General features: G+C 51.9%; 4 protein-coding genes across 4 annotated transcripts; 3 read left to right on the top strand and 1 right to left on the bottom strand.

Moving 5' to 3' along the window:
* Positions 1-3,646: 3,646 nt before the first annotated feature.
* On the bottom strand, positions 3,647-6,029 carry AYO21_00825 (hypothetical protein; the record flags this gene model as incomplete). Its single annotated transcript, XM_022650812.1, has 2 exons — positions 3,647-5,775; positions 5,834-6,029. 2 exons carry the CDS (start codon positions 6,027-6,029, stop codon positions 3,647-3,649), a joined length of 2,325 nt encoding a protein of 774 aa, XP_022516815.1.
* Positions 6,030-7,885: 1,856 nt separating this feature from the next.
* AYO21_00824 (hypothetical protein) lies at positions 7,886-8,943 on the top strand (the record flags this gene model as incomplete). Its single annotated transcript, XM_022650811.1, has 3 exons — positions 7,886-8,114; positions 8,166-8,538; positions 8,592-8,943. 3 exons carry the CDS (start codon positions 7,886-7,888, stop codon positions 8,941-8,943), a joined length of 954 nt encoding a protein of 317 aa, XP_022516814.1.
* A 567-nt stretch (positions 8,944-9,510) lies between these two features.
* On the top strand, positions 9,511-10,440 carry AYO21_00823 (hypothetical protein; the record flags this gene model as incomplete). The annotated part of the gene is made up of 2 exons (XM_022650810.1): positions 9,511-9,572; positions 9,684-10,440. The coding sequence occupies 2 exons, from the start codon at positions 9,511-9,513 to the stop codon at positions 10,438-10,440; spliced, it is 819 nt and encodes a 272-aa protein (XP_022516813.1).
* A 400-nt stretch (positions 10,441-10,840) lies between these two features.
* AYO21_00822 (hypothetical protein) lies at positions 10,841-11,455 on the top strand (the record flags this gene model as incomplete). The annotated part of the gene is made up of 1 exon (XM_022650809.1): positions 10,841-11,455. One exon carries the CDS (start codon positions 10,841-10,843, stop codon positions 11,453-11,455), a length of 615 nt encoding a protein of 204 aa, XP_022516812.1.
* Between the last annotated feature and the right edge of the window lie 427 nt (positions 11,456-11,882).

Here is an 11,882-nt window from a genome sequence, read left to right as displayed (position 1 = left end):
GCTTCAGCGGGGGTCGGTGTCATTTTCCTTTCCGATGCGTCATGCATGCATTGAAAGCCACCAGCACCCATGCTTTCGAGGCCTCGCGCCGTCTAGCCGGGACCTTGACACCTGCAATGTATGTGCCTAAAATTCTCGGACTGGTGACATTCGCCCCTGTCGTACCTCGGAGCAGGTACACTGATGAGGTAATATCTGCATCCATCTTCATGTAGTTAAGCGGCCCCTGCTCAAGCTCTCTGAACAGTCAAGCATTGACTAGACGGGCCTCAAAGGTCAGCAATTACGTGACCAGCAAGTGTTGCAAAACTCCAATGCTCTGCCAGCAAGTTCTGACTCAAGGCTGTGTGGGCAAACGTCCATGCGGAAATATGATCATCAGATTTCACCCTCTTTACAGCATCACCACCGCTTTCCGCATTTGAGGATTGCAATGCAGAGTCCAGGACAACGACGTATACCCGGTGTTATGCCCTAAAATGGGTTCTGGTGACTGAGCGGACTTACATCGAGTAGGCCAGCCCTGCTAACATCACTGGGGGTTGCCGGCTTGTTTCTGTCGCTCTAAACTCTCTGCCTATTCTTGCCGTTACTTGCATGGGCGAATGTGGTGCAGAGTATCCCTAGCGGAACACTTCACACGTGCTAGCCTAGACCATTTGGTCTCTAACCTGTTGCTCAGGCTTTCAGTGAGCTAGCTATGCACGGCAGCCCTACGTCCAGGGCTTTGGCCTCGGGATGGTTGGAGCGGGAAAACGTCATGGACCTAGTAGTTGGCTTGGGTGACCCCTGATGCAGGACTGGGCACACGGTTGGACTGTGAGATCGAACGATGAACAGCCAGTTCTGTGATTGTGGTTGTTCTCCACGAAGTTGCGGCCTGCCGGATTTGGGTAAAGCCCCAGCCACGGGTCCATCAAGACTTTGATCATTGTTCGGCCGAAAATTATGCACGAGTCTTTCTAGGAAGATGTTCTTCTTTCAGTCAGATTCCTGGAGGTCCTGAATCAATTGAGAAACTTCAAATACTTTGGTAGTCAATGCCGCTAACATGACTATTGTATTGAGCGTGTTTCGCGCTGCGGGTGTAATAGTGGCGCGCTGAGCCGGAAGTAGGGCGTGGGTCGTCCCTTGAGGGATGCCGATTCGGAAAACTTCATCTCGTCGCCTCTCATTCCGAGGAGCTTACACCCTCAACCCATGTCGCTGAGTATTTCTGTAGGCAGTCCGCAGCAGATGGTAGACCCGATTGGCACTGGCTACCCAGGTTCATGACTGGACGTGCATGCCACGCAGAGGAGAAATCGCAGGTACCTACACATTATCCAAGTGCGTCAATGGGCAGACTTCCCGTCAGAGGAGAGGTGACTCCACAAGAGCAGCTCGAAATCCCAGCGGCCAAAGGTGACACTGGGATGATCGACCACGGGAGCTAGATGGGACCTCCGGAAGGAGCTGCGGCTGCAGCATCGTCATGCAGTAGTGTGGATTTCCTAGCTTTTCAAGGAGCAGCAACTGGGGTAGGCTGGATTGATCTGTGCATTGGACAATTGTCCGCAATTGGTAAACCAGGTGGTCAGCATGACAAGATGATGACGACTGGCGTTCGCAGAGGGTCAACGTCCAGCGAGATCGGGGGAGGCAGGACCGAGGTAGGGCTGGCGAGCAGGGACGAGGAGTGTCGGAACGACGGCGCGACGGGCGAGGCAAGGGTGGTGAAGATAAAATGATGATTTAGGTACGAGTCGATGAGAAGAGCAAAGTCACGAATACCGAGTATCTGATTGTAACGGACAGTGCCAAGGTGCCAAGATTGTGTATCGGTACAATGTGTAATGACAGGACCACCAAAACCGTGTCATGACAATACAATACGGCCGAATGTATCGATACGAGCCTCATACTAGACGCCCTGCAGCCTTGCGACCTGATTTCGATTTCGGGTGCTGAGATCAAATTGCCATTGCCACATGGCCAAGAAAACGACTGGAAGCCTCATCGCGTACCGCTCGCATCCGTGGGTCAACCTTGTCAAAACCCTCCCCCCTGCTCCTTGGCAGACTTCTTCGTACAAGGCGAACATTGCTGATCCTGGGGATGGCTGTCGGGCTTTCGGGGACCAGTGTGGATAAGCATGACAAGAAATGGATTATTCCCATTGGTTGGCCGGCGACCTGTATCCCAAAAGATCCAAGAGCACACGGCCCGCTTACGGAAGGATTGAGTCAGCCTGGGACTTGTTTGAAGCTCTACCAAGGAGGAACAAGGACGAGTACGAGCAGCGCGGCGTGGACCAGCGGCCGTCGCTCCACGCTCCAACTCCACCTCGACCTCCTCTTTCGGGGTTGAGGCCCTGGTGACCAGGCGAAAACAGGACGCTGATGGGCAAAGCACCGTTGGCCTGAAATGGATGTAAGGCGCGCACCCGATCGGTTTCCGTGATACATGCGGCCGCCGATTGGGTTATTTCAGGTCGCTGTCGTGGGAATCGCCAGTCATGGTAGTGCAGTCCTTTGGAAATTGCTCTTGCGGCTTTCTTTGACGGTGCTGACATAGCAGGCGTTCTCGGCGAGACGGAACTCTGTACTTTGTGCTTCGAAGATCGTGGCACACCTATGGCAGAGGACGCTGGGGAAACCCTGAAGAGGAAAGTTCATCTATCGTATACGAGAACTCTACCTCGTAGGGTTGACACCGAGTAATGGGCGATAGGATGATGATATGGGCCTTTCCAGGATTCAACCATCTACGGAGATCCTCCTGCGCTGACAGCCTCCTCGTTACGAGTTCAGTGCCACCATACATAGATTTCTAGATGGGGCCAGGAGCCTTGGACCCAGAAAGTCGGCGAGAAGAATGACTTCGATCTTGAAACAGCAATGGCTGGAAGAATCAGCCTTCATATTTAGCTTGTCAGTCTGGCTTTCTACCCTCCTAAATGTGGAATGCCCTGAAATGGAAGCCGCTCATAGAGGCACAGCGGCTCGGCTACAATAGAAAGTGATGCTTCCGTCGAGTCAACGGCGTGTCACGTCTGTGGGCCATGGCCGTTACCCCTGCCAGCTGGGCCTTTCTCCACATGACGTTTCATGGATCGGTAGATTGGCGATGATCAGTAGAGATGATGTCGAGCGATGATCATGTCGATACACAGCCACACCGCATCCGTGCCAAGCCAGTGACTAACATCGACTGTGGTTGTGTAACGCTCTCTCGAAGACGAATCTGTACTCTGCAGAATAGATACGCCCTGATCTCATTCATGTTCTTCCTCAAAGTCACAGATCCACATGTCGTACTCCGTCACCGGCTCTGGGATTGATCATATTGCCACCAAGTCCGAGGCTGGGCAGGCCTTGAGACATAGGATGACAGGACTGAAAGGCTCTGGAGCTCTGAGTTCTGGTTCCGTAGCTCGGTGGCAGAGAAATGTGTCACTCGTGTCCGCCATTCAGGACAGAGCCTAAGCGCATAAGTGATCTCCGTATCCGGTCGGCGGTATTCATCCGCGGGCAGTGGCTGTCGTCGTTTGACAGATCTTAATTCCAGCAAGGGCTTGAGGGTCGAGGTTCGACCTCACTAGCGACGAGTGCTGGATAGATTTCAACCCCCGAATGTGAATGGCGGGGCGACGAAATTACCCAGGTCATGCTCCTGCAACGTGTAAGCTGTTGAAAGTAAAATTGGGTAGGCCAGAGGCTTGGGTTACCTTGATGTAATCACTTCCCTTCTCCATATACTCAGCATGTGTGACGGTGGCCGACTCACGGTCGATTCCATCAGAACCACTCCACCAAGAAGCTGCCCCTTTCCAGGCGTCGAGGATCGGGTCCTCCGCCTTGCGGACATTGATTGTAAAATCACATGGGAGTGCCGCAATCAGTTCTTTCCTGAGGCGTTCCTCGAATGTGGGAAACATGGTGTTTCCGCCCGTCAGAAAGACATCCTTCAGGAGCGCCTGTTGCTGATCAAAATTCGAGAACCGACTCATGATTACACCTTCAATGATTTCAACAAGACCGGCTTGGTCAACTCCAGCAATCGCCGGCTGGAACACCACCTCAGGGACTCTGATACGTTCGACGTTGAGATGAATCTGGTTTGCCTCTCGTTGGCTTTCCGGATCCGCTGGTCTCGCTCCTCGCAAGAAAGCGTGCAAAACACTCTTGGTCCAGTCGTTCTGCGCTTCAATCGTGTCCTTTTCCGAGAATTCTGGGTCAAATTGTAGAAGTTCGCTCTCGAGCGCCTTTAAAGCGGTGAGCGGATCTTCCTCTGGCTCCTCGTCGTCGCTGGCAGGTTCGGTGGCCACAGTACGGTAAACGCCCCAGTCGTCGTCGTTGGCTCCGAAGTCATCGTCGTAATCACCTCCGCCCCTGCGCTTTCGCTTTGGTCCATCTGAAGCGAGGTTTGCCAACGTCTTCATCCGCATTTGCGAAGCGATGCCCTTGCGATTACTTGAGTCCGCCTTCTGCCTCGCCTGCTCTTTGATTTTGGCCAGTAATGCATGGCGTTGTTGCCGACGACCCGCAAGCCAGTCATCGAAGTGATTTTCACGCAACTCGCGGTCCTTGCGTTCTTCGTCTGCCACGCGCGCCCGCTCACGTTCCTTTTCCGCTTTGGCCCTTATTCTTGCCTCCACGCCTGACTTCATCAGCCTCTGATGCCGCTTCTCCTTGATACTGTCCTCATCCAGCTGATCATCCGGGACATCAAGAAGAGGAAATCTGTTGAGCTGCTCTTCGAGGTTTTCCTCTTCTTCCGGAGCTCCCAGCTCTTTGTTTCTGGATTTCTTGATTGATTTATCCAGATCCCGAATGATCCTCTCTAGTGCGGCTTCATCTTTGAGCTCTTCATCATCGAGTATTCGACGCTGCTCCTTTTTGGTAGGGGCATTCACATAAGAGTTGTGCAGTTTCTGATAGTATTCCAACTGTTGCTCTTTTTTAATGAGTTTCTCCAGCCGCATTTTTGCGGCTTGTTCCTGGAGCCGTCGACCAGATTCCTTTTTGCGTTCGGCTATTCTGGCGAGCTCCTCGGCGGATTTCTCGACAACGACCTGTTCCGTGAAAGGATACTGGATTACAATGTCTCGCTTTTCTTCCAGGCCAGTCCAATCTAGATAGGTGGACAGTTCGGTGAGGTAATCGGTGGAGAGGTAGCAATATTGCTTGATGTACGACTCCATCTGCTCCAGAGTCAACTTCCCAGGAAATGTCGGGTACTTCAATCGGATGAGCTTCAGGAGGTACTCCTGAGCCTGGGAGCCGCCCCAATTCAGCCTCGTGCACATTTGCATCTGAGGCTTCTGATTCAACACTGGAATGATGTGGGTCGACGTATGAGATGAAGACACGATAAGCCCGGATTGACCCTTGTTCTGGCGATAGGAAAAGAGGCTGTCGATTCCGTAGGTGACACTTGGGGCATTGTAGCATTCAAACAACATTTCATTCATCATTCTTCTGCTGTGGCCCAGATTTGCGACAGGCTCCGTGACGACCAGCGGTCTACCCACAGAGCCTTCCCCGTCCACCCCCAATTTGAGGAAGATGTAGTCGTAGACCCCTTCTAAGATATCCCAGTTTGTCGGAATGCTGGTATTTTGCTCGAACGCCGTCCTGATTTGGCCCCGAGTCGTAGCATCGGCGTAGGCATCGTAACCGACAAAGGCGCAGTACTTGTTGAACTTTCGATCTTTGAATTTTGCCATGATCGGGGGTACGAGGAATCGAGGGCTCTTGTCGAAAGAGAAACCAGCTTTAATGGTGCTGGCTCCTGTAACAACACATCTTAGCTGTCCAATACTTCAACGGCTGTAGGTGTGTTGACTTACCATTGTCTATGACTATTGCGCTTTCCGAAGGAGTGGCCGCGCTCTGTTGATAGCCATCTGGCTTTGGAGGCTGCCATCCTTTGAAAGGAAAGTCCGGAGCGGCATAGACTCGTGGGCTCGACTGCGGTTGAGCATCTGGGGGCGGCGTAGGAAAGCGACGCTCTGTCGCGAGGCGGGTGATGGATGTGATTGTCATTTTGTGGTATTCATCCTTGTCTGTGTGAGGACAGAGTTTGGCCGCTGACTGTGCTTGCGCTTCGCGGCAGGCTGTTTTCTGTACCTTTGAATGTGAATGAGCGCACACAAGTCAAGGAGACGGTTCCAGCAAGGATTAAATTCATGTTGGAGAGCGCGTCACGCTGCGGAGAAATTCTGCAGGGGCATCGCGGCAGCGCAGCCCGCGTTCGGCGGAGGGACATTTATGTGCGCCATCGAACAATTATGGACTGCTAGATAATGACTCGATGTGATTCCTTTGGTGAATATACTGCTATGATTGGCATACGGACGCATCAAAAACATCTAATATACAGACTCGGAGTCAGATGCTGGATTCTGACCACAAGCGGTGGCTTGTACTTGATCTGCCCCCTGTTCCCAAGGCACTGAGTCCGCCAAACCAACTCACTGTGCTTGATGCCTTGATGCTGATCAATACTTGCTAGTACCATCATGCGCCAGAGATCATAAAGCGCCTCGATGCACTTCAGTTCCAAACCACGTTGCTTCATCGGAAGTTCTTCCAACTACATTGTTGGGACTTGTCAATACCGTATCTGTGCTGTGCACCAAGCCGACGGGGTTACCTTTGACCTCTCTAATTGTAGTGTCGTCGACCCTTTATCACTCTTTTGGCGACCAGTTCCCGCAGTCGCTCATCTCACAGAGGATCCTTTAGGTTGTCCGTTGCTAGAAAAGTGTCACTTCAGCAACGTCTTCATCTCACCTCAGACGCTCTTACCTTCAAGATGAAATAGAACGTTTGATTGATAGTTCTTGAACATTTGCGCCACCAATTCAACATTCATGTTCTGAACATTGACATCCTGTAATCCATTCTCAGGATCGAGTCTTCATCTTCGTTGCCTAGGGTGCGGTACCTGCAGATTCCTGTTCATCATCATCACAGCTTCATTCAGTTTTTCCTAAACACAGCCGTCAACCTCGATCCTGTAGATAAAGTCAGGCAACGGCATACAATATTCGTTATGATCCTGGACAACAGGAGGCTTTGTTGCTGCTCGTGCGGACTCTCCTGAGATATGACATCAGCATGTATTGCAAGCAAGCATTGCTGGGAACGCACCATCTTGGTGATTTGGTACCGACGACGTCCCCCAGACAATCCACGGTCACAATATCTTCGAGTGATTGAAAAGGACCCACGACGCGATCAAGTTCGCGATGGTGCTGTGGTCGCCCAGATTTGGACGAGTGTGATGCTGCCTTGTACTAGTAAAAGTTGGTGGGGCTATATGACCAAATCTAGTGGTGGATGTGGAAATCGACCTGGCTGATCCAATAGGGAGGTAGAAGTCATCCAAAGCGGCGCTATTGCCAGATTATTTGGAACCAGCCCCGCATTGCAGTCGCTGCTTCTGAAGCTAAACCGTGCTGGCAGTCTCCACGAGGGACAAAAGAGCTCTACAAGGCACGCGGCCACCGGCGGTTATACGCTGGTCGTTCTCCTGCACTTCAGGCTTCATTCGATTACCAAGTGAGATACCTCGGAATATCACATGATCATGCCGAGGTCTCGCTGATTAATGCTGGGCATGGCATTACGCAAATCCCTGCCACCAATGCCCATACCCGCCACCACCACCCATCCAAATCCCCTATTACAGCCCTCCGAACTCTGTCCAGATTGGGCTTAGGTTGAGCTTCTCCACTAATATATTCCCGCGGGGCTTTATTTAAACTCAAACGTGGATGAGTTGAAGCGTGCTCGGTATACAGACTCAGTTAAACAGGAAGTTGGACAGAAATATTTTCAATCCGGCAAGAGTAACTCTCACAGCAGGTTCTCATTTCAAGTTGTCCCCAGCCAAGATGCCGACATGCAAAAGAGTTTTGATATTTGGAGCAACAGGGCTTATTGGAAGTCGCATTACGCGTGAAATCGTGCGAAACAAGGACAAGTTTGAGAAGATTGCTATCTTCACGTCACCAGGTTCCTATGAATCCAAGGCGGATGAGCTCAAAAGCTTGGAAAAGGAAGGGGTAGAAATCATCGTAGGCGATTTAAACAACTCGGCCGACGTGGTCAAAGCCTACCAAGGTGAGATCCTCAAATGTACTTCCATCATTGCTCTAACATGGCGCTCGACAGACATCGACACTGTGGTTTCATGTCTCGGCAGAAATGTGCTTGAATGTCAACTCCAGCTGGTTAAGCTTGCCAACGACAGTCCTTCGGTCCACCGGTTTTTCCCATCCGAATATGGAACCGATATCGAGTATGGGCCGTCTTCTGCCCACGAAAAACCACATCAATTGAAGTTGCGGGTTAGAAAAGCGTTGCAGGCTTGTGACAACCTGGACTATACCTATGTGGTTGTCGGGCCATACGCCGATGGGGAACCCGGCCTCTATTTCAGCGCAAATCCCATTACCAAGGAAGCTGGAACGTTCGATGTTAAAAACAAAGAAGCTGTATTGCTCGGGGATGGAAATCTCAAGATCAGCTTCACCACTATGAAAGAGTAAGTGCCACCCTCCCCACTTCTTTGGACACATCACCGATAGACTTCCCCAGCACTGGCAAACTCGTGGCTCTTGCTCTCCTCCATCCGGAAGCAAGCCGGAACAAGGCACTACGAGTCAACTCTTTTACGGCGACCGACTCGGAGATTCTCAAAGAGTTTGAAAAGCAAACGGGTGGAGAGCCGTGGAAAGTGTCCTACACTAGCCTTGATGCTTTGAAGAAGCTTGAGCAGGAAGCTTGGGATGCTGGAAAGCCGTGGGCCGGCCTCTTCACCCTGAGGAGAATTTGGGCCGAAGGAGGCACCCTGTACGACAAGCGAGACAATTACCTGATCGAGGCAGAGGACGTGATGGAGACTCTGGCAGATGCTGTTGCCGAAGCCATCAGAGTTCAAACGCGTTGAGATATTTCGAGGAAGGGGTGTATCTTTGCGAAGCGGTCGGATCAATGGAGATATGCTCCTTTTCGAAGGAACAACTATGTAGGTATTCCTCAACCCAACCACATCAAAATATTGCCTGAGAGTTTTCACAAAATTTATTGAACTGTCCTCCAGACTGGTCGTGATGAGGACGACACGGATGAATGGCCTGTGCACATCATCGCCGCATTGGTACAGCACCGTATGCCGCCCCACCCATATATTGTCGGAGGTGCATATATGCTTGCGACTAGCATCACGATCGGCACAGCGGAGATCTAATGGTCGCCTTGACTTACCAATAGTGGCATCGCCGGGTAGCACCAAACAGGGAACCGAGTACGGAGAAAAGGCATCATAGTACGGGTTACAGGTGTGGTTTCGTTCATTTGGACATGGGACGGTGCGCGATGGGCGAAGGTGCGTTTCTTACAAAATGTGGTGAGTTCGTAGCCGGGTGTCCCAGGTGCGTTCTGAAAGCTCAGTTGAGATTACTCGAAAATTGCATGGGATTCGCGTCCTTCAACTCGCCGCTCATCTGTGTGTAATATGGGTCAAGAGGCGTCAAAGCCTGATCCCAATGCGAGGCTCCAGGTGATTGGCTGCGGCATGTATGTCTCGTACTTCTCTACAACCCTCTGGCCCTGTGGCGCTTCTGGGACTTCCCGAACCCAATGGTTTTCCTTCCTGACATAGCTGCGCAATTACTTACCACCGACTAGGTCCCGTACTGGAACGGCATCTTTCAGTCGGGCGCTGGAGATTCTCCTTAGCGGACCGGTATATCATGGTGGAAGTCAACTGGTGGGCGCAGGGGAAGACCACATACGCGCTTGGATTCACTTGTGCAAGCATACACCCATCGAAACCGAGTCGGACAAAAAGGTGGTTCTCCACGGACTCAAGAACTTGTTGTCCGGGTACACCGCCGTCACGGACATGCCACCCATCCTCTTCACCGAAGAACTGGTAGAGCTGTTTCCGGACGCAAAGTTCATCTGCACGACACGGGACCCGGAGAGCTGGTGGAAGAGCATGGAACAAATCGCGGCAAAGACAGACACCGAGGCGGATCGGAACGAGAGGGTGCTCGCTTTCCTGCTTGCGCTGTTGCCGACCATGAGGTATTGGAAGGCCTTCTCCGATGCCCTCAGGTACGGCCGCTTCGGCGAGCTGTTCTATCGGTCCGGGCACAATCATCCGCACCCAGGACAATACAACGAGCATATGGAGTACGTGAAAAGAGTTGTCCCGCCCGAGCGCCTCTGGTTCTACGACGTCAAGGAGGGATGGGAGCCGTTGTGCAAGATTCTCGACTGTGACGTGCCCAACGTACCATTTCCACGTGTCAACGACGCAGAAGCAACCGACAAAATCATCCAGACCCAGGTCCAACGAGGTATACTTGCGTGGACAGGCGCTAGCGCGGCTGTTGCAGTCATGGGCTTCGGCATGTGGCGAATGTGGTTGGCGCGATAGAGGGGTTATTCTGATGTTTTGTCCGTACAAGTAGCTATGTACCTCAATGTAGTTTCAGCTTGTGAAAGGCGTCTTCGTATATTCTCCTGGTTCTGGAGCGCAGTTCAAGATCTGTAAAAAGAAGACAACAAACAACAAACAACAAAGTCCCCTTTTTGAGGTGGCAGATCGACAGTAGATTCCCGAGTCTCGTACGCGGAACGCGATCCCTGTTCCCCGTCTCGCCGTCTGCGTCTGCGGCTCTCCAAACCTTGTCCGAGATCCCGCATCTACACATTCTTCATTTTCCTGGAAAAGAGAGACAAGACTGTACACTGCTCATTGAGAATTAGCCGTAGGTGAATAAAGTACGGACACCATCTCACGCAGTGAAAAATATCCTCGAACTCCTCTAGCGACAATGCCTCCTTCCACCCCACAGCCCCAAGATGATTCCCACCAGCAACTCCTCGATCAAATGGATATTTACTACACGCCCAAGCCCTTCCGCAATGCGCACTGGAAGCCCGGCACGCGACGAAACAAGAACACCAAGCAGATCATCTCCGAGTCGCAACGAAAAGAAGCCTCCGTGCTCGCCACCCAGAACAACTCGGGCGCCTCGACACCTCTACCGGCCACGGGCGCGAATTCAGATGGCGCATCTACACCTGCCTACCCACCTTCTTCAGCGGCGAAGCCCCTCAATATGGCCCAGGCGACTCAGAGTTTGAGCACCCTGGTACTGGAAAGGAATCTGCAGAGGGAGAGAGCGTCAAATATCACACTTCTGGGAGCTGGTGGCATGATGGGAGGCCCAGCCGTCACCTACACCAACATTGAGAGCGCCCCAAGTTTACATCCCGCAAACCACAAGCATTACTGTGACATTACGGGCTTGCCGGCCAAATATACAGATCCCAAGACAAAGCTGAGATACTACGACGGGGAGATCTTTGCGGTGGTGAGGAGTCTGCCGCAGGGCGCACCAGACCAATATCTTGCGGCTAGAGGAGCGAATGTCGTTCTCAAGTGAAACTGCTCGCCAGAAAAGACACAGGAAACAGCTTCTGCTAAACATATCAAGTGGGCGTCTGGCTCAATGAAAAGGCGGAACCATAAGGGGTATCTGTCAGGCCATCCTAGTCAAACCCATCCTACCCGCCGCATATCTCTCGATACACAGTTCAAGGATGCGCTCCGGCTTAATTGTGGACTGTGTATAACGGTCGCTCTTCGCCAAATTGACACGATACCGAAACCTCATCAACGAAGCAGGATCAGTTACAGCAATATTGAAGAGCTGTGGTCATGGCGGGATGCGGTGGAAATCCAAGGTCACACATTCGATCAAAAAGTTATTGATCAACGCGACCTGCGAACAATTCTCGACAAAGGGCGTGCGTTGCCATGCTAGGCCACGGGATGGCGCTGGAGCCAAAGCTTTATAATTATAACATGAG

This window comes from Fonsecaea monophora (genome assembly GCF_001642475.1).
Source record: "Fonsecaea monophora strain CBS 269.37 chromosome Unknown Scaff3, whole genome shotgun sequence".
Classification (NCBI taxonomy): Eukaryota; Fungi; Ascomycota; class Eurotiomycetes; order Chaetothyriales; family Herpotrichiellaceae; genus Fonsecaea; species Fonsecaea monophora.
This window is presented reverse-complemented; position numbering and strand designations above follow the sequence as displayed.